The sequence below is a fragment of the Kryptolebias marmoratus genome, linkage group LG17 (genome assembly GCF_001649575.2).
Source record: "Kryptolebias marmoratus isolate JLee-2015 linkage group LG17, ASM164957v2, whole genome shotgun sequence".
NCBI classification, from domain to species: domain Eukaryota; kingdom Metazoa; phylum Chordata; class Actinopteri; order Cyprinodontiformes; family Rivulidae; genus Kryptolebias; species Kryptolebias marmoratus.
In genome coordinates this window covers 6628535-6650757 of record NC_051446.1, presented here as the reverse complement: position 1 = coordinate 6650757, position 22223 = coordinate 6628535, and the positions used below count along the sequence as shown (strand labels likewise).

The following is a 22223-nucleotide window of genomic DNA, read 5'->3' as shown; positions in this document are numbered from 1 at the left end:
TTGTAGTGTGTGTGTTTAATTGATTTAGTTTTTTAGAGATGTGAAACACTGGTGGTAAATAAGCTATTGTTATTTTCTGCTTGAGAGCTAAGTATATAAAGTGAGAATGTTGAATTGAATTTATATTGGTTTATTTAAAAATAAGAAAGTAGTAAAAGTTTTACATCAACCTACTCTTTTACATACAGATAACTTTTTTATGTGGGCCAAAATGAATGAATGAATTCCAAGACGACCGATTAATCGAGAAAATAATCGCCCGATTAATCGATTATTGAAATTATCGTTAGTTGCAGCCCTATAATATAGTATGACTTGTTAGCTGCCTCAGTGTTCGCATTAGACATATTTTATTGTTTTACTTACTTGTTTTTGACTGCAGTGCGTGCTAGGCTGAGGCATCATTTCTGGGTACTCCATCTCAAACAGAAGCTGGAGCTCCAAGTTCAAAAATCGCCTCATTCTTTTGACTCAAACACACTAAAACTGACTGAACTTAACACTAAACACAATACACTACACCCCAACTATAAATCTATCCATCTTATTTTCTTTACTCATTTCTCCTTTCCGGGTCACGGGGAGCTGGTCTCTATCTCCAGCCAACACTGTGTGAGAGCAGCAGACCCCCTGGACAGGTCGCAAGTCCATCACAGGGACACAGAGACAAACAACCACTCATGCTCTCACCCACACCTAGAGACAATTTTAGATTTACCAGTTAACCAGTTATATTCATGTTTTGGTCTGTGGGAGGAAACCGGAGTACTCAGAGTAAACCCACGTGTTCACATGGCAAACATGGAAACTCCACCCAGAAAGACCCGAGGTCGGGAAGTAATCCTGCAACCTTCTTGCTGGGAGGCGACAGCTCTAATCACTGCACCACTGAACATGCTAAATATCACAAACCTCATTACTCACTCCAGCACTTGCTGGTTTGTTTTTTCGTCACCGCCAAACATCCTTCAACTTTTGCACCTCTTTCTTCTTTTTCCTGTAGCTTTTTTATGCACTTGACTAATAACTTTGGGCCTCAGTCAGAATGGAGAGGGGTGTGTGTTGTTTTTGTTCGGCGGGTTTGGGAGTGATAATGGATGTAGGATAGGGGTGTTTTCACCCCGAGACTCTTCGTCTTTGCTTCTGCCTCTCGCTCTAACGCACTCCAAATATGACAATGATTTTCAAAAAAAGATGCAGTGTGAACTATTTATCATAACTCTTTTTTTTACTTGGCCCATCGACACATTTTAAAAACTGGTGTATAGTTCGAAGTCTGTGTTTTTGATACACATTAAAATAGAGTCTCAGAGAGGGTTCATCTTTCCGGCTACAATGATTTAAATTGATCATCTGACTACTACGCGCTGGCGCGCCACACTTTTGATTGTTGCCGTACAATGTCCACGGTATTGCACACACCTTCTGCAGATTCGTCTTTGTTGTTGTTCTGCGGTTTCGCTTTCCAGGTATTGAAACTAGGAAACCAAATTTAAAAATTTCAATGATTCCGGGAGAATCAGCATGTTAGTCCTGGGTCCAATCGGTGGCAAGAGTCAATGCCCAAGCCTAGTCAGTAAGGATTTAGAGTTTTGAAAACAAATTTTTTTTTTTGATGTTCATGAGAAAATGTTTTGAAGACACATATCTACAGTTAACTGTAGCTGTAAGATTCTAGTCCAAATCTGATAACAAAAGCACATAAATGAGTGTTCTTCATATATTTTTCTGATGTAGGAACAGACTCTGGTTGCCTGTTTTAACTTCTAGAATCTCAAGTGACATGTCAGTGAAAAGCTATGAATATAACTATCAGTGATGTTTTTATGCAAACCAGCTGAGTAAACAAGTCTACATGATAATGAAAACTGGAGTTTATAGCACAAACCTGTCTGCATGTCTCCCTGTTGCTCTGCTTGCTGCTCTCTCTCTCTTCTTTTCATCAGGGTCTGGACAGCACACAACACTTTGCTGATGTTGGATTCCAGCTCAGTTGAGAACTCTGAACAAAAGGAAGAGGCGTGCTCTAGAAAGAAAAGAAAATGCTCCTGTCAAACTGTGGCTCTAAATTCATTTTGGAACTAAAGTCACATTTTTAGAGGATAAACTCATTGATCTGAAGGTGGTTTGGCAGAAATATTTAAACAAAGAAATGATCCATCACTAACTGATCACTCATTCCCATAGAATGATCTGTTTCTTCTTATAGAAATTATCAGTCGTGGTGGCTGATGAACCAAGAGCTGAAATCTTATTAAGATGTTTATTTTTACAGCCAATGAGAAGAATACCCTGCTCCTGTTGAGCAACAATAAAATATTTAGATTTTTAGCTATCCCCTCCCTGGGCTGCCACCTTATCGTGGTGGAGGGGTTTGAGTGTCCCAATGATCCTAGGACCTATGCTGTCAGGGGCTTCATGCCCCTAGTAGGGTCACCCAAGGCAGACAGGTCCTAGGTGAGGGATCAGACAAAGTGCAGCCCAAAGACCCCTTATAATGTTTTTTAATATTACACAAAGTGTTCCTCCGCCCGGATGCGGGTCACCGGGGCCCCACTCTGGAGCCAGGCCTGGAGGTGGGGCACGTTGGCGAGCGCCTGGTGGCTGGGCTTTCGCCCATGGAGCCTGGCCGGGCACAGCCCGAAGAGGATACGTGGGTCCCCCTTCCCATGGGCTCACCACCTATGGGAGGGGCCAAAGGGGTCGAGTGCAATGTGAGATGGGTGGTGGCCGAAGGCGGGGACCTTGGCGGTCTGATCCTCGGCTACAGAAGCTGGCTCTCGGGACGTGGAATGTCACCTCTCTGGTGGGGAAGGAGCCTGAGCTGGTGTGTGAGGTTGAGAGGTTCCGGCTAGAAATAGTCGGGCTCACCTCAACGCACGGCTCTGGCTCTGGAACCAGTCTCCTTGAGAGGGGTTGGACACTCTTTCACTCTGGAGTTGACCCCTGTGAGAGGCGCCAAGCAGGAGTGGACATACTGCCTCCCATCTTGGTGCCTGTACGTTGGGGTTTACCTTGGTGAACAAGAGGGTAGCCTCCCTCCGCCTACGTGTGGGGGGACGGGTCCTGACTGTTGTTTGCCCTTATGCGCCGAACCCACCCTTTTTGGAGTCCTTGGAGGGGTTACTGGAGAGTGCCACTCCTGGGGACTCACTCGTTCTGCTGGGGGACTTCAACGCTCATGTGGGCAATGACAGTGAGACCTGGAGGGGTGTGGTTGGGAGGAACAGCCCCCCTGATCTGAACCCCGAGTTGGACTTCTGTGCTGGTCATGGATTGTCCATAACGAACACCATGTTCAAACATAAGGGTGTCCCATATGTGCTCCTGGCACCAGGACACCCTGGGTCGCAGTTCAATGATCGACTTTGTTGTCATTTCATCTGATCTGCGGCTGCATGTCTTGGAAACTCGGGTGAAGAGAGGGGCGGAGTTGTCAACTGACCACTACCTGGTGGTGAGTTGGCTCCGATGGTGGGGGAGGATGCCGGTCAGACCTGGCAGGCCCAAACGTATTGTGAGAGTCTGTTGGGAACGTCTGGCGGAGTCTCCCGTTAGACGGAGCTTTAACTCCCACCTCTGGGAGAACTTTAAACGCGTTCCAGGGGGGGTGAGGGACACTGAGTCTGAGTGGGCCATGTTCCGTCCCTCCATCTCCATTGTCGAGGCGGCTTATTGGAGCTGTGGCCGCAAGGTAGTTGGTGCCTGTCGCGGCAGCAACCCTTGAACCCGCTGGTGGACACCGGCGGTTAGGGATGCCGTCAGGCTGAAGGAGGAGTCCTATCAGGCCTTCTTGGCCTGTGGGACTCCAGAAGCAGCTGACGGGTACTGGCAGTCCAAGCGACATGCAGTTCGGCTGGTCACTGAGGCAAAAACCCGGGCATGGGAGGAGTTCGGAGAGGCCATGGAGAAAGACTTCTGCACGGCTTTGAGGCAATTCTGGTCCACCATATGGGGTCTCAGGAGGGGAAAGCGGTGCAGCACCAACACTGTTTATAGTTGGGGTGGTGTGCTTCTGACCTCTACTCGGGATGTCATGGGTAGGTGGGCAGAATACTTTGAAGACCTCCTCAATCCCACCAGCACGTCTTCCATTGAGGAGGCGGAGCCTGGGGACTTTCGGACGGGCTCTCCAATCTCCGGTGCTGAGGTCACTGATGTAGTTAAAAAGCTCCTCGGTGGCAGGGCTCCGGGGGTGGATGAGATTCGCCCGGAGTTCCTTAAGGCTCTGGATGTTGTAGGGTTGTGTTGGTTAACGCGACTCTACAATATTGCGTGGACATCAGGGGCAGTTCCCCTGGATTGGCAGACCGGGGTGGTGGTCCCCTTATTCAAAAAGAGGGACCGGAGAGTGTGTTCCAACTACAGAGGGATCATTTGGTAAGGTCTGTTCGGGGGTTCTGGAGAGGAGGGTCCGTCGGATAGTCGAACCTCGGATTCAGGAAGAGCAGTGTGGTTTTCGTCCTGGCCGTGGAACATTGGACCAGCTCTATACCCTCGGCAGGGTCCTTGAGGGTACGTGGGAGTTCGCCCAACCAGTCTACATGTGTTGTGGACTTGGAGAAGGCGTTCGACCGTGTCCCTCGGGGAATCTTGTGGGGGGTGCTCCGGGAGTGTGGGGTACCGGGCCCTTTGATACGGGCTGTTAGGTCCCTATATTTTTTTTTGTTTCATACTTATCCAGACATGCAATATCAAAATTCCAGACTTTTCCAAACTTTCCAACACTGTGTAGGAACCCTGAGTGCACTCACCTGGTGGTTGTGGCCCCAGGCAAAGCAGCTGGGTCTTCCAGATGGTGAACTCTGTGACATAAGCCTCCACCTGACCTTGAACATACCGAAGGCTCAGTGTTATGGCTGGCTGATTGTTGGTCCCACCCACACTCACAGTGAAGAGCTGCTCTATGCTGCACATCTGATCCGCCAAAGCTGCCAGCTGGTTTGCTGCTGAACAGCAAGCATCAAAACTGCTCCTACAGAAAACAAAACAAACAAAATGTAATTCTACTTATTTAAGCTCGTGTAGCTGCTGTCTTAGTTAACAAATGAATAGTCTAGTATTCCTTGAAAGAATGCTTATCATCCACTGCCTTTCATGTCATAATTTGAGACTAACATCATTTTACGTTGAGAGATATTGGAGTTGTAGGTATTTTTGTCAAATCTTGAAAATGAAGTTAAACTCAATCTCCTGCAATTTTACAAGATATGTTTAAGCACAGACTATGTATTGAGACTGACTCTCAGGTACTACAATATCAAACTTTAGTCAAGTATCTGTAAAACGGAGTTAAAGCCTTAGACCAGGGGTGGGCAATCCTGGTCCTCGAGGGCCACTATCCTGCATGTTTTCCTGGTTTCCCTGCTCCAACACACCTGATTCAGTGGTTAAATCACCTCTTCATGTTCTGCAGAAGCCTGTTAATCACCCATTTATTCAAATCAGGTGTGTTGGAGCAGAGAAACAAGTAAAACATGCAGGATGGTGGCCCTCAAGGACCAAGATTGCCCACCCGTGGACAGTCATCTTGAATTGGACTGATGCTAAAAATTAATTAGTTAGATGTACATTCAGTAAATATGTCATGAATGTTTCATTAAGAACTTGTTAGTGCTTCATGAGATATTTTGCTAACAGACACTTATTAGTTATTGCCACAGTTTTAAGCAAAAATATTGCACATGGTGGAGCACTCTGAGTACATCGGAAATTATGCTCAGCTTTTACCACACCAAACATCAGCTCAGCATTTGTAAAATTGGCTGAATTATAGCTGATTTTGTTTTTTAAGGTCAGTTAACTGTGGCAGCCATCTTGAAATGGGATGACTACAAAAATTATGTATTATTATTATTAGATATTATTAAGATATTCATCCACTGGGTACTTTCTGGAAGTTTCAATAAAATGTGTCCTGTGGTTCATGAGATATTTTGCTAATCAATGCAAAAAGCTTTTTTGTTTTTTTATTTTTCATAAAACTTTGCTATTAGTTATTGTTGTCTGTCTGTCAGCAAAATGCTGGTGTAGATTCTTCAAAATGCTAGTGTAGAGAGCTTTTACAGTCATTCAGAACATGGCAAATCCAAAAAAGTTTCTGAATCAAAACAACTGGACTTCTGTTCTGTAGCTGAAGACATTTTGCTTTCCATCCGGAGAGCTTATTTAATTCAAAACTAAAGAGTGTGGAGTTCTAAGCTTTTAAATATTTGGGTATGTAAGCTGGATTCACATTCACACTGACTCTCCTCACATTAAGAAACAGAAACACGTCAAAAAAGCTCACATGTGGATAACTAACTGGGCTTTTGTCAGGTCATCGAGGAAATCTAAAAAACACTCCACAAAACAGAATAGGGAGGAAAAAAACACAAAAATGTTGCCATTCCCTATGTTGCTGGAGTATCTGAGAAACTCAGAAGGATTTTCTGCAAATACAACATTCATGCATTTCAAACCCAACAGGACACTTAGAAGCTGGTCCATCCTGAGGAGAAAGCACCCAAACAAACTGAACAGTGTGGTATTTGTAGTTCAGTGCAGCGAGGAATTTTTAGACCTTTATATTAGAGAAGCTAAACACCATCACCACAGATGCATGGCTCAACACAGGAGAGGACAGAACTCAGCAGTGCACCTACACGTCAACAATGAGGGACAAGTCTTTTAGGACCAAAATGTTTATATTTTGAACAGAGAAGACAGATGGTTTGAGAGGGGGTGAAGGAAGCCATTTACGTCAAACAAAAGAAACCAACTTAAAACAAACGAGAAAGCCTTAGATTTCAGTTTTCCAGTTTTCAGTTTTCCTACAATAGAGCATTTAGCTTGATACCAAGTCATTTTCACGCTAATAAACACTTTCATTTATGTGAAGAAAGCATCTAGTTTGCGAGCCAGGCAAACAAAGACACTAACAACTCTCCATTGTGAGGAGAGTGAGTGCAATCTAGATGTGAATTCAGCTTACATAATCAAACATATAAAAGCTTGGAACTCCACACTCTCCAGTTTTGAATTGAGAAAGCTCTCTGGATGGAAAGCAAAACACCTTTAGCTACAGAACAGAAGTCCAGTTGTTTTGTTTTTTAACCTTTTTTGGATTTGCCAGGTTTTGGATGACTGAGAAACTACACAAGCATTTTGCTAACAGACACTGTACAGACAGACTACACTAGTTAATGACAAAGTTTTATGAAAAGATCTTGAGTGATCAGCGATGGCACTATATATCAGGGATGACTCAGCTACAACTACACCAAATTTTAGCTCAGTATTTGTCAAAGATCTATCCATGTTAACTTAGGTTGATAAGCTGTCCACTAGCTCATGGAAAGCAAAGAAAATAAGTATTCTGCTAACAGACAAACAACCAACCACACACAGAGACACAAGCAAAAACATTGTCCCCTTTTGCCTTTGGTGGTGGGCAATAATAAACACGAGGAATTATAGTTTACCATGTGTAAAGAACCCTTTCAGAGACCAGTTGTACCAGAGTTCCCAGTTCCTCCTTGAGACTCTGTGTGTGCTTCAACATGGCAGCAACTTGCTGATGAAGCTGGCTCCATGCAATACCCCCCCTCCTCAGCAGGCAGCCGAAGGGTTGGTACTGAGGGTCCAAAGGGGACAAGCATCTCAGAAGGTTCTGGCTGCAGGTGCTGGCTTCCATCCTCTGCTGGTCCTCTTCAGGACAGGCCTGCAGGAGCCAGAACAGCTGCTGCAGGAGTGTGAAACACTGGGCAGCCAGAACCTGGACCCTCCTGACCCAGTCCTGGAGAGGGTCTTGTGGAGGGAGGATGCACCCCAGGACTTTCCCAGGAGTCTGGAGGTCTGCTTTAATATCCTGTATATTGCTTGTTTGTAACCTGCAAAAGGTGATGACAACGTAAAAAAAAAAGAACAAAACAAAACCTAGAAAAAAATACATTATCTGTGAAAATGCAGTGCGAATGTAGAGTGCTGAATGGCTGCTGAAATCTGCTGAAGAACCTGAAACTGACTTAAAACAAGCAGAAAAAAAAATCAAACCAATAGCGAAAAGCTAAGATTAGCAAAACAGCTGCTGAAGTAGGTTTCAAATAGCACAGAGTTTTTTAAAGATCTGAAGAGTTCTCCAAATCAGTCAGAAAAAAATGTTAATAAAGGTAAATATTTCAAAAAGTATAAAAGTTAGATCTGTAAAGTTCCAAAAGAGAAACTATAAACAGGAAAATGCTGTCTCGGCATTCACACAAAAAAGAAAAAAAAAAACAGACTAAGGACATTTAAACAAAAAACAACCATGGTGTCTTTTAGTCGTCTCATCCTGCCAGTTTTTGAAAGCAACAAAGGACATACAGCACTGAATTAAAGACAAATAAGAATGACTGACAAGTGGTATAGTCAAAGGAGAAAAAAAATAAGTGTACCATTTCAATATCAAAGTTTAATGCTTCATAAAAAAAATTTCAACAATATTATGTTTAAATGATGTAACAAGAGTGCTTTAAGAGAGAGAGTGGTGTCATCTCCTTTCACTCCAATGGTCCATTTATTTCTTTTTTACAACAATGGTGGGTTATTGAGCATCACAACAATTCTCAGAAGTTAGCATTTCATGCTAACAACACAAACGCGTTGAACTAGAAAAGGCATTTTCTGACCCCCTTTTAAAGGGTCTTTTGCACTTTTAAAGTAAACTTCTGTGTGCAGTTATGTGCATAATTTGACTATTATCTTAAAAAAGTAAACTTTGGCTAAAATAACTTGAAAACACTAGGCTAACTGGTTTGCAACTCAGCACAAACAAGCAATGCTCTAATAAAGTGCAACTTCTCTGCATGATATTTCAACAAAAGGAAATAGAGCTTAAATGTTTTTTTTCCTGTGTTGGGATGCTTTGAGAGCAGTGGGGTTATATATAAAGAAATGAGATGATAATATTAGATTACAGAATTACAGAGCAAGAGTTGTTTAATAAAACTAAAGTTTCAAAATTTACGCTATGAACTGAACTTAATTAAAAGTAGTAGTGAACACTGATGTCCGAAACTAAATAATTTTAACATCTCTTGACTGAATTGACTATCAAATAACTGTTTTAAAATCAAAAACCTTAATTGTCATTTAATAAATCAGAAACTGCTTAATTGTCATTTTAATAATAAAGTTTAATGGTAAAACTGCTACTTCAGTATTATCTTTTAATGTATTTAAATGCTGACAGATGATGAATCTGAATCCTAACTACTAAATGATTTTTTTTTTATCGCGACTATTTTCAGTTCACAGCTAGCAAGATCCTGTGTGTTATTTCAGATTAGAACTGAAATTGCAGAGAATTCAATAGGATCAGCAGATTTTGTTTTCTGAAGTCCTGAAAACTTCAAGCGAAAAATAGGAAGAACTTTTAACTTGCCGTTTCAAAATAAAACCAGATCTCTTAAAAATAAGAGCAGCTTACATTCCAAACGCAAATTCTAAAGGGGCTAAAAGAAGCAAATCTGATTTTTTCAGATCAATTAATATATGTCTGATTTGACTGGATCATCTGTCTTGTAATCAGACTCACCTGAGGGAGAACCACTGATCAGTGAGCTTGGCCAGCCAGGACCTCTGTTTGAGGAGAAGTTTGAACAGGTGAGCGGTGAAACCTCTGCAGCGCTCTATGGTCCCCACACTCAGCTCCTACAACCAGACAGAAACACACAGACTGAAAATCAAATACAAAGGGATGCCACACCACCACCATCACACAGGATAAAATCTTCTCATTATGACGAATGTCTGTTTATTACGAGATCTCATATTTCAGAGTAAAGTATAAACAGAAGCCTTTTTGGTGATAAGCCTCACTAGCTTTTGATTACAACAAATAAGTGTTTACCTGGTATTCACTAAGCCCATTATGTCACATGATTTCTGTAGTCCAGACAAAGCTAGATCTTGGTCAGTTCATGCCTCCACCAAACCGTAACTCCACTATGTAACCAGCACTTGTCATTCGAGTTGCACTGGGGAATTGGCTTGTGACCAGCACCAGCTGATACTTAGCCTGACCAGCCTTGATTGGTGATTGAGTGGGCAATGTTCAAAAATCAAATATTGTTCTGGTCAGTAAATGCAGCACAGACAAGCTCTTGGCTGCTGCCTGCTGAAGCACCCTCAGCACCACTTTTAGGTAGGTTTTTACTGGGTGGAGGAAACATGAATTTAGCTGGATAGACTGTATGTCAAATAATCAAAAGAAACATAGTTAAGTACAACCTTCTGCCATTACAGGTAATAGGCCTGTAAGTTTGGAAGACCCAGTCCCCCTTTCTCCTTCTTTAGCTGCAGAGTTCTATACCTCACTCTGGCCCGTTTTCCTTGCCAAATATATTGAGATATTAATCTGTCCCACTCCACGAATCGCTTTTCTGGTATCTTAACAGGCAAGCATTGAAATAAGTACAACAGTCGTGGAAGAATGTTCAATCTGACTGATTCTATTCTAGAATATGGAGTTGAAAAAGGGATCAAACTCCATCTCTGTATGTCTGATTTAAGCTTTGATATTAGGGGTCTATAATTGGCATCAAAAGTCTTAGACCAGTCCTTGGATAATATGACACCTAAATATTTTATGGATTCTGCATCCCAATTCCATTTGTATATGTTCCTAAATTGGATCTGTGGGTTGTAATTTAGTGTAAATACCCAAGTCTTGGTAATGTTTATCTTATAACCTGATAGTGAGCCATATTCTTAAATCATCTCCATAAGTGTGGGTAAAGTTTGCGCTGGGTTTGTTATCGTTAACAACAGATCATCTGCAAACAGGGACAACTTTTGTTCCCCCGACGCCATCTGAACTCCTGTTATATCGGACCTCTGCCTAATCCACTGACTCAGCGGCTCTATGAAAATGGCAAAAAAGAGCGGTGAAACAGCATCTCTGCCTTGTACCTCTTTCTAGGTCAAACGGCTCTTATCCTAGCAGACGGTTTATTGTACAGAGCTGTTATAACATCCATGTGAAACCCAAATCTGGACATCACTTTATAAAGAAAGGACCACCTAACTGAGTCGAAGGCCTTTTCTACGTCTAAACTCAGTACCAGAGTCTCTGTTTTTTGTTGTATTGCATGATTTAAAATATGAAAGGTTTTTCTGATGTTATCCTGTGTGTGTCTCTGTCTGATAAAGACCGTTCGGTCCTTATGAATTATATCTGGTAAGACGTCTTCCAGTCTCTGTGCTATTACGGCAGTAAATAATTTATAGTCAATATTTAACACACTTACTGGACGGTAGTTTTCACATTTTACCTCCGATTTTATTTTTAGTTGCCTCCTGGTGGGATTTGGAATGTTCTATCTGAAGATTCTTTAATTCCTCTTCTAACTGGTTTTGTTTTTGTTGTCTAATTTTCTTTTTGTTGGTGGAAATGGTTATTATTCTCCCTCTGAGAACCGCCTTCAGAGCATCCCAAAGTATTGTTGGCCCCACCTCCTCATTATCATTCTCCTCCAAGTATCCTATTCTCCTTAATAGTTGTGTTATTTAATAAGCTTGTATTTAACCTCCAAAGAGTGGATCTACTTTTCTTGTTCAGGTAAAGAGAGATATAGACTGTGCTATGGTCTGAGATTGAACTTGACCCGATCTCACAACTTTCTATTCTATGGACGTCTTTTTTAAACATGAAGAAAAAATCTATTCGTGAGTAAACGTTGTGGGAAGAGGAAAAGTGTGTGTATTCTCGACTAGTCCAGTTATTATCTCTCCATACATTCCCTATTCCCATCATATTCCTTACTCTTCTACTGGTATTTTTAGACATACATTTTCCGTTTGATGAGTCCAGGCCTGGGTTCAACCTAATATTAAAATATCCTGCACAAATCAATATACCATGACTTTTTGTTACCGCCAGTTCAAACATGTATTTATAAAAGGACCAATTGCTTCCTGGTGGAACATAGACGTTAAGGAGACTTATCAGAACCCCATCTATTTTCCCTGTTATTAAAATAAAACGACCCTCCCTATCTATATGTTCTTCAACATGCTCATAGTGCAGGGCACTTGATATTAAGGTCACTACCCCTCTTCGTTTCCCGGAGCTATGGAAAGAAAAGCACACAGATTTAAATCCCATCTTATTCAGCTTAGCATGTTCTGAATTGTCTAGGTGGGATTCCTGTAGCATTGCTATATGAACTCTATCCTTTCTTAATTTTGATAAAACTCTCCATCTCTAAACTGGGCTGTTAATTCCATTTATATTAAAAGAAACCAACTTAATTTGAGTCCTCTCCATTTAAGTAATTTTCTCCTTCATTTCAATACTGACACTTAGTAGTCCCCTTCCCCATCACTCGAACTAGTAACGTATGAACCGGTGAAACACAAACAATCATGCCAACATAAACAATGAAAAAAAAAAAAAACATGTTCAGCTTCCAAAGCAGGGGTTAATTAGCGAGACCCTGTTGAGCCTCTTGAAGAGAGCTCAGAAGGGAAAAAAACTCCCAACTCTGTTGGGAGAGCCCTTACCGGTGCCAGCAGCCCAGAAGAGAATGAATCCCTGATTAACCTTTTTATAATTTAGTCACTAAGTCAGCCCTCTATTGACTTATCTCTAAGAGGAATAGCCATGGGGGGAAAGTAACGGATCCTTCAGTTCTCATGATGATTGTGGTGATGTTCTCTTGAAAGCCCAGAGCCTCCCTTTATAATTCTCTCCTCTTTCCATGCTGGAGGTGCCTTTCTTTTTTCTCCCCTCCTTCCTGCTCCGTGACAGCTGCTCGATCTGTTCCTTCAGGGACCCTGGAGATCTGAAGACTTTTACTTTGTAGCCTTTTTTGGCCAGGTCTTCGGTCGCTTCCTCTATAGCAGGGGTCGGCAACCCAAAATGTTGAAAGAGCCATATTGGACCAAAAAAACAAAAAATAAATATGTCTGGAGCCGCAAAAAATTAAAAGCCTTATATAACCCTTATAATGAAGGCAACACATGCTGTATGTATCTATATTAGCTATATTAGCCTATCTGATAGACTAATATAGCTATTATAGCTGCTTTGGAGTAGGGCCAGCCGGGCCGGCCCTGCTTCGTGGGTGGCGCTAGCTTAGCTCCTGTTCACTCATTGGTCGTGGGTGTGACCAGATGCAAGCATAAAGAGTGAAGGTAGGAATATAAACAACAGCCTTAGCTTACCCTGCAACATTTATGCCGTCTGTCCCGCAGCTGAAGGTGCTGTAAAGCCTGAAATCTCCGGCGGATAACAGCTGTCCTACTCCGCGCAACAATCGCGGCATCCAGAGCATTTATTCCACTGCGCCTCTCTTCCTGCTGTCTCAGGAGAATCTCCATAAGTTTAAAAGACAGCAACAACACAGGGCCAACGTTGTCCATAGCGCTTCCGTTGTTTACACAACTTGCGCTAAGTTTCGGTAGCGCACCACCCCGAGCCGCGGCCCCGCCCCCCGCAACACGACGAGGTGTTCCTCTGCTACCAACCAAACTGGCCCGTGTGAACGCGATGCATTCTTTATCGAGCCGAGCCGAGTAGAGCGGGACTTCTAAATTAGGGTCCGTGTAAAAGTGGCATATATTAAAACAAAAAATATATTTCTTTCCCCAATCTTTTTCCATTTTCAAACATTTTTGAAAAAGCTCCAGGGAGCCGCTAGGGCAGCGCCAAAGAGCCGCGGGTTACCGACCCCCGTCTTATGGAATATCAGCATCCTTTACCAGCATCCTTTTTCTGAAAATTGCACCGATGTGATGGTAATCGTGGTCCATAGAGCCAAGAGAGCGTTGCGGTCATAAACAAAGGCAGGTTGTCACATGCCATTTTTGTTGCAATGCGTCAACAATGTAGCCCCACACAGAACGTTTGTATTCACAATCACAGTCCAATGATGAGGCAGTTAGGCAGACCACAAGGGTAAAAAACATTTTCTGCAGTCTCAATTCTCACTTCTCACTGTTAGCCCAAAAAGAGAGGCAGACAAAACCAAACACACATCGGAGCAATCAGAGCAGACATGCACATCGCCAGCTGAGCAGTGCTGCATTAGAACATATGTATGATTCGGTGGGGGTATAAACTGACCTGGGGCCAACAAAGATATTGAACTAGCTTAATTATCTCTTTCATCAGAGAGTGTTCACCACAAGCATACATACAGCCAAATGTTCTTACCCCCATTTTACTTTGATGCCTTAAACGCTTATAACCAGCAAGGTAGATAAAGTAAGTAACCCCACTTCTGTGTAAGTAGAAGTCAGAGCATTGACAGCAAACACATTACAGACATTAGGAAATAATTTAATTTGTGTTTTGTACATTATGCTTGTCATATAAAAGTGATGTGTGTGACCTTAGTAGAATGCTGTAGAGCAGTCTGCATGGCTGTTTTCCTGGCCCATGAACGGTAGAAATATTTCTGACATCCATGCCATATAGTCTTTAACTCGGTGAACAACCTACAGCAAAAAGTACGGAGAAAAAAATGCAGGTATTTAGCACAAAACAACATATCTATACAGGATTTAACAAGCCTAGCATCTGAACTGAAGAGTCAGTCAAAAAAACAAGAAATACAAGGTAAGGCTAAAAGCTGCTTTAAAAAGACAGTAGTCACTGTAAATACTTTTTCTGACAGTTATTGGTATACTTATCCATGCATTTATTTACTGTATCTGCATTTCCATTTCCCCAGCTATATGTCTTTAAGTGGGTTTTAAAAGATGATCACATAAAAAGCAAGAAGCAGGTTTACTTTTATCACTTGGGGTCCAAGCCCAAGGATGCCAAGAAAATTGAATTCAAGGCCAATTACTGTAAAACCTTTTAAGTAACATTAAGAGAGAATCCTGATAAAAAAAATTGTGAAGGAGAATTTGTTATTTGCTTAAATGTGCAAATTAAATTCAGCAAATTGTACATGTTAGCAAACAAAATAATTCTAATGCAAAATGTGGCAATGCCTTTATAAGTAACTGTACTGAATCTTATAAATGTCCACCAATAGGAAGCACTATAAATGTGAGTAGTATCTATCACAACAATAGAGAACTGAATGAAAACAAAGTCAAAGACACTTGTTAAGAGCACACTCTGACTTGTCTCCCCCAATATGGCATGGCTGGCTAAAGTGGTGTGTGTGGCAAAAAACTATGTGATTTTAGTTAATAAATGAAATGCAGATGTTTGTCTTATCCAGCTACAACTTTTCAGATTAAACAACCCCAAACATTCTTTAAGAAGAAGCATATGCTCTATTTTAAACCTGGTGGTGGTGAGTTGGCTTCGATGGTGGGGTAGGATGCCGGTCAGACCTGGCAGGCCCAAACGTATTGAGAGAAGTCTGGGTTTACCTGCTTAGGCTGCTACCCCTGCGACCTGACTCTGGATAAGCGGAAGAAGATGGATGGATGGATGGAATTATAGTGCTAATACCGGCAATTGTGTTGTTCTGGCCTTTCTTTTGCCATCATGTTTTCTATTAGCTTAGAAACTTTGCACTTTGTTATTGTGTAAGTTAAAAGCCCTGTCCAAAGTTTAGCAAAATTCGACCACAAGAGGATGTGACAACTATATATCCTATAAATATTTGAAGGGCTTCAAAACTTGGCAAGTGTAATATTGCATAATTTGAGAGCTTGTGGACACAATTACACCCCAAACTATTAATTCTTAAACTTTTAAAAACAACAACAACAAAAAAAACACTCTTTGGTCCAATTATTGGCATATTTTTGCTGATAAAAGTAGTAAATGGTATATCCTCCACTGATACACTTATCAATCATGTCATTTTAAAAAATAACACTTTTTCTCACACTGAACAAATTAAAATAGATGACTTTCATTTGGGAGAGGGTTGCTGTGTTTGTGTGGTAAACTTAGCATTAAACACTATTACAAGCTCGAGGACATGAATAGGCATCAAGATAATGAATTGTGAATCTACAAACCAGTGCTTTAATAAGTCCTCAGATGTTTGGGGGGCACATGTTGGAGAGGTGAACACATCAAGGGGCTTTGACCCCGACAATTTAGTAGTTAATACTAAATTGTTTGTGAAAAACAGGATTTGTCTTTTACTCAGAAGACTATTAGGTAAAAGTGCGAGTATTGGAAGGTCAGTCAGCTATTTTTGAGTCAGGTATGGTTACATGATCTCAGCCAGCTCCTGGTTCTTCACAGCAGAGAAAGCAGTAGTCATCTCCAGGGGCTGCAAACAGAGGGGGGTCTCTGGATCTGCTGTTCTATTCCACAACAAACCTTTACGGTAAGACAAACCTTAAAACAAAAATTATATTAATAAAAGAACATATTTATAATAAGCAATACAGATGATCAACAAATGTAAATGAAACTGACCCATTTCAGAAAGCATCTTGAACAGATCAGACAGAGCTCTTTGTTTCTGCTGCTGGATGTGCTTGAACTCAGTCTTCTGTTTTTCTTTATCAGCTGTTGTGTCTACAGTGAGGCTCTGCAGCTCCTTGAGGTTGCTGATGATCTTACCTGATAAAAACAACCAGATGGGGATTTATATGGCGGTGGTGCTTTAAACTAGCTTTTTTTCATTGGTATTTTGTTCTGTTTCATGTTTCATTTTCCATTCATGTTTATTGAAAGCTAATTATAAACTGAGTGCTAGATCAAAAAAAAAAAAATTAAACAAAACAAACAAAAAACCGATAACTTATTGTTCCCAATTTTTTTCAAATGTGTGGTTCCACTTCACTCCAAGCTCGTTTCGTCTACCAGAGGCCCGGGAGCTTGAGGGTTCTACACAGTATTTTAGCTGTTCCTAGGACTGCACTTGCCATACCTTCTCTATATCCTCTTTCAGCCCTTGGTATTTCTCAAGCTTCTGGTGCTCCTGCTTCCTGATGTTACAGTCACTTGGGATTGCTACATCTATCACCACTGCTCTCTTCTGTATCTTGTCGACCATATGTATCTTAGCCCTGCCATGCTCCACCACCCTTGGTGGAGTTTCCCATTTTGACTGTGGGACTTCCAGTCCATACTTGGTACAAATGTTCCTGTACATCATTCCAGCCACTTGGTTATTGCTTTCCATGCATGGTTTGTCTGTCTGCATCTTACATCCCATTACTATGTGCTGGACTGTCTCAGAGGCTTCTTTGCACCGCCTGCATCTTGGGTCCTGCCTGGTATGACAGACCCCGGCTTCTATTGCTCTTGTGCTGAGGGTCTGCTCTTGATAAGTGCCTCTGTGCTGTCCTTCAGCTCAGTCCTTTGTAGCCGCTGGTATTTGTTGATATCAGCCACTTCCTCAATCTGCCTGTGGTACATGTCATGCATGGGCTTATCTTTTCATGATGGTTCCTCTTTCTGCTGCCTGAGACACTCACTTATCAGATCATCATTTGGGGCTTTCTTCACGATGCACTCCAGGATCTTGGTTGTTTCATCCTGCATAGTGGCTATGATGCTCACTAATCCTCTGCCTCCCTCCTTTCTCTTGGTGTACAGTCTAAGGGTGCTGGACTTAGGGTGAAGGGCCTTGATGTCAGTGGCTTCAATCTCCTCCTTTGCCCAGGTTATTATACCAGCAGGGTATCTGACTGCTTATGTGTTGATGGCTTGGACTTTGTTCTTGCCATTCAGCTGGCTCTTCAGGACCTGCCTTACTCTCTATAGGTATTTGGTTGTAGCTGACTTCCTTGCTGCCTTATCATGGTTGCCGTTTGTCTGTGGGATTCCAAGGTATTTGTAGCTGTCCTGGACATCTCCATTGTTGCCTTCAAGTAGTTCAACCCCTTTAGTTGTGATCACCTTGCATCTTTTGGATATCATTCGGGGGCACTTATCAAGTCCGAATGGCATACCAATGTCCTTGCTGTATATCCTGGTGAGGTGGATCAGTGAGTCCATGTCTTGCTCACTTTTGGCATACAGCTTAATGTCATCTATGTAAAGGAGGTGACTCCTGATTGTTCCTCTTTGGAACCAGTACCCATAGCCACTCTTTGCGATGATCTGTCTAAGGGGATTCAGACCCATGCACAAACAGGAGTGGGGGCATCACCTTGGCATATGCTGCAATATGAATTGGCTTCTATAGTTGTCTTACACATTCTCATTGAGTTCTCAATGAAGATTCTTAGTGTTAGATGTTTTACAGTTTCAAACACTCCAGTATCCCTGTGTGTGGCATCAAGTCAAAGGCTTTCCTGTAGTCAATCAAGGCAGTGCACAGGCTTGTGTGTCTGATCTTAGTCTCTAGCTATGGTTCTGTCAACCCATATATAATGCATGGCTCTCTTATTGTTGAGTCCAATTCCCTTCTGTGCCTTGCTCAAGTATTGACCCATGTGCCCATTCATCTTAACCGCTATGATGCCTGACAGGAGCTTCCATGTTGTACAGAGGCAGGTGATTGTCCGATAGTTGGAAAGAATTGCCCCTTTCTGGGAGTCTATCATGATTAATACTGTCCAGCCTTGGGTCAACCACTCAGGGTGGGTCCCTGTAAGTAGCCCAGCTCTTCATATCTGAGACTTGTCTTGAATGTCTGCCCCTGTGATAGTGATAGTTCTTGCTCTGGGAAATTGGTGTGTTCAGATCCTGATGTAACCATGGGGTATTATCAATGTGTGATGTCTCCTTCTCCCATATGCTTTGTCAGAATTGCTCAGTCTCATCTCTGGGTGAAGATAAAGTGCTATACAACTGCAGGCCATTTACAGCTTCTAAATCATTAGCCTAAGTGAAATTAACTACAGATACTGGCAGCACTGATCAGAATTTAGTTAAAATGACAGAGGATCGAGGACCTTCAGCAAGCACTGGAGCATTCCACAGCCCAGTGTCAAACAGCCACAACGACAATAAGCAGATCCTCCAAGCATGAGGCCATGGTCTTCAGACATTAAAGGTTGGCCCCCCTGGTGAGGATCCCTTAATTGGGAGGTTTCTTGGTCATGTACCATTGGGAAAAAGCCTTGGTACTTCTAAACTAAAAGCACTTAGAGCACAAACCTCCATCAAAGCCATAGGGTCACTGACACCATTGAACTCTTGTAAGAACTGGATCCACCCAAAAATTTAATCACTTGTTTTTTGTGACAACCCCAACTTTTCATGAAAGTTTCATCAAAACCTGTTCATTAGTTTTTCAATAATCTTGTTAACAGACAGAAAGACAAACAATTTAACGCTACCAAAAAACATAACCTCTTTGGCGGAGGTAAGAATAACCAAACAATCTTGCATATTCTCAGGCAGCTCAAATGGCTGGATTTTATGTAGCTTCAGAGTTGGAAGATTGTTGAGAGGACAAATTGGAATTCTCCTTTTAATTTGATAAATACATCATTACAATCACATCTCAGTACATTCACTATAGTGGACTCTGCTCTCTGATATTAAAGATGATGTCAGTGTGTAAGGCTTGCCATCTGTGATTTGTGACCTATGATTTGCTTGTTTGTGCTGCCTGTACTGAGCTTTACTAAATGTCAACCCTCTAATGGTGTACGATTGCCAAACTTTGAAAAAAATCTGTCTATATGGGACTTCAACAGGCACAAAAATTTGCCCTCGCTGCTGTCTGGGATCTTGGCTCACCTGTGCCGAGTTTGGACTCTACCTCCCATGTGGATCTGTGACTCGCCTGTTTCTTTGGCTGTGTGTGCTGGACCCAACCAGTGCCTGGATGAAACCTTCCAGCCCTGCGATCCTTGAAAGTCTGCCCTTTTAAAAGTTTTTAATGATATATTTTTAGCCACTGACTCTGGTTATTGTGTTGTCCTCCTGCTTTGAGATTTATCAGCTGCTTTTGACACAGTGGACCATAGCATTTTACTTTATCATTTGGAGCGGGGGTGGCATCAGTAGTACAGCTATAGACTGGTTTAGATCCTACTTAGCCAAGTGTACTTTCTGTGTCTGCCTTGGTGACCATGTATCCTCGTCTGCTCCTCTTTTGTGCAGGGTCTAGCAGGGCTCAGCCTTAGACACCCTCCTCTATACGGGGCACCTGCTCCCTCTTGGCTCTATTTTTAGAAAATATGGGATCTTCTTTCATTGTAATGCGGATGATACCCAGATATATGTCCCGCTAAAGACAAAGGACTCCAGCTCACTGAGCCTGCTGTTTTCATGTCTGGAGGACATAAAAGCCTGGATGGCTGTGAACCTTTTAAAGTTAATGAGAAAAAGACTGAGGTGATGGTCTTTGAAGCCTCAACTGAGACCCCCTATGTAGATGTTAGTTCGTTGGCCCAGTACATCAGGCCAACTGTTACAAACCTAGGGGTCAAAGTCAATGCTGAAATAAATTTAGAAAATCACATTGGAGCAGTTGTTAAATACATGTTTTTTTTCCCATTTGAGGCAGCTGGCTAAAGTAAAGTCGATTTTTTCTCAACTGCATTTCAAAACAGTAATCCATCACCACTCGTCTGGATTACTGTTACACACTTTATAATGGAATCAGTGATTCCTGCATCTCTCAACTTCAGAGGGTACAGAATGCTGCTCCACATTTCTTAACTGGCACACGAAAATTTGACCACATTTCCCCTATTTTGGCCTCCCTACACTGGCTGTCTATACATTTTAGGATTCATTTTAAAATTCTTTTATTTGGTTTTAAAGTTTTAAAGGACTTGACCCGCTGTACTTGTCTGAACTACTACATCCCTACACACCCTCTCGATCCCCCAGGTCAGCTGATCAGCTGCTCCTGAGTGTGATGAAAACAAAGCAAAGGCTCAGAGAAGACCATGCTTTTGCTGTGGCAGCTTCTAAATTATGGAAATCCCTTGGACATCAGACAAGCCTCTTCCCTGACTGTTTTTAAATCCCTTCTTAAAACACCTTGTACCTGGCCTTTGACACCATCTGAGATGTTGACTTTTAATAAATTTTTTTTAGATTTAGATTTTTATAGATTTTAAAATAAATGAAATTTAAAACAAACCTAAACAAGGTTTTAAAGGGTTAACTGTGACCTTGATTTTTGACCCTGTGACTTTAAAATCAAGAAGGATTATCCTTGATCTATGAGATGTCCAGCTGTGCAGTTTGACATTGTTACTTTACACGATTCCAGAATTAGAGCATGTGGTTACTTGAGACACTGACATTTAGCCCATGATCTTGATAATAGTTGGGATCATCCTTGACCCATGACGTGTCTCGGTGTGCAGTTTCACATTCCTGTGTTACAAGATTAATCTTGCTAACAAGTGAATGGACAAATGGACAGACAAACCAACCGATGCTACTGAAAACATAACCAACTTCTTTTCTCTGTCTTTCTTGTAAGCCAGGTAAACAAAGACCTTAACTTTTCTCCAGTGGGAGGGGAGTGTGATTAATCTGCATGTGAGTCTATTTTGCACAATGGTGAATTGAAATCCTGAATGAGAAGTTACACATCTTCAACTACAGAATAGTTGTTCTTATTTGTTTTACTGTTTTGGGATTGTCATTTCCTGAATGACAAGTAACCTAACATATATTCTAAATAAGCTGGAAGTAGCAACTGGGGAACAGGAGGTCTGAGGATTTAACTCAAAACTTGCACTTTCAATTAAGAGGCCAATTAGTGCTAAAATTACTAGAAATAATGTAACATTTACTGCAACTACTTTCTGTTTTGCAAATTTGAAAGAGTTGCAGCTAGGTATTATAAAAAAATGCAATAGTAATTAAACTATTGAAAATCTATCTGCCAAAAAGACTGCAATTTTTATTTTGTAAAAAGGAAAGACCTACATGTGAAGTAGTCCAGATCTTCAGCCAGCTCAGGCACTGGATTTTGCTTTAGCACCTGGATACAGACCTCCTTCATTTTTCGAGAAAGAACAGGCAGACGTGCCTGTAAGGAAGATACTTCTACTCCTTCTTCTGGACCTTCATTCTGAAATGTGCAAGTGTGAGTAAAATAGATTTTATCCAAGATAAGGAATCACAGTGGTGTAAAACCAACATGTACTTTGTTAGACCTGTATCTGCAGATCTCTGCCTGTTCCAGGCAGGGTGTTCTTCAGGACCCGATGAATCTGTTGAAGAGGACTACCCTCAAAGTTAGTGTCCACATTGTCCATTTCTATGCTGGTTCTTTGTTCCACTAGAGCAGGAAGACTTGGACTATTTAGAGCCTCATCAAATTTCTTCACAAACTTAAAGAGGGTGCTGAAAGAAAAGCACAAGCAGAAAGAATTTGGAAGCAGAATTTGTTCCCAGAGAT

At 41.8% G+C, this 22223-nt stretch overlaps 1 protein-coding gene across 2 annotated transcripts in view; it reads right to left on the bottom strand.

Moving 5' to 3' along the window:
* mdn1 (midasin AAA ATPase 1) overlaps positions 1 to 22223 on the bottom strand; it is a 206600-nt gene that overhangs the window by 34168 nt on the left and 150209 nt on the right. For both annotated transcript variants that reach the window (XM_017437728.3, XM_037980849.1), the window contains 9 exons: positions 21979 to 22168; positions 21749 to 21893; positions 16367 to 16513; positions 16159 to 16285; positions 14358 to 14463; positions 9557 to 9672; positions 7464 to 7871; positions 4755 to 4975; positions 1889 to 2026 (listed from right to left, as the gene is read on the bottom strand). In XM_017437728.3, coding sequence (XP_017293217.1) covers positions 1889 to 2026; positions 4755 to 4975; positions 7464 to 7871; positions 9557 to 9672; positions 14358 to 14463; positions 16159 to 16285; positions 16367 to 16513; positions 21749 to 21893; positions 21979 to 22168 — 1598 coding nt within the window. The remainder of the gene's footprint in view (positions 1 to 1888; positions 2027 to 4754; positions 4976 to 7463; positions 7872 to 9556; positions 9673 to 14357; positions 14464 to 16158; positions 16286 to 16366; positions 16514 to 21748; positions 21894 to 21978; positions 22169 to 22223) is intronic.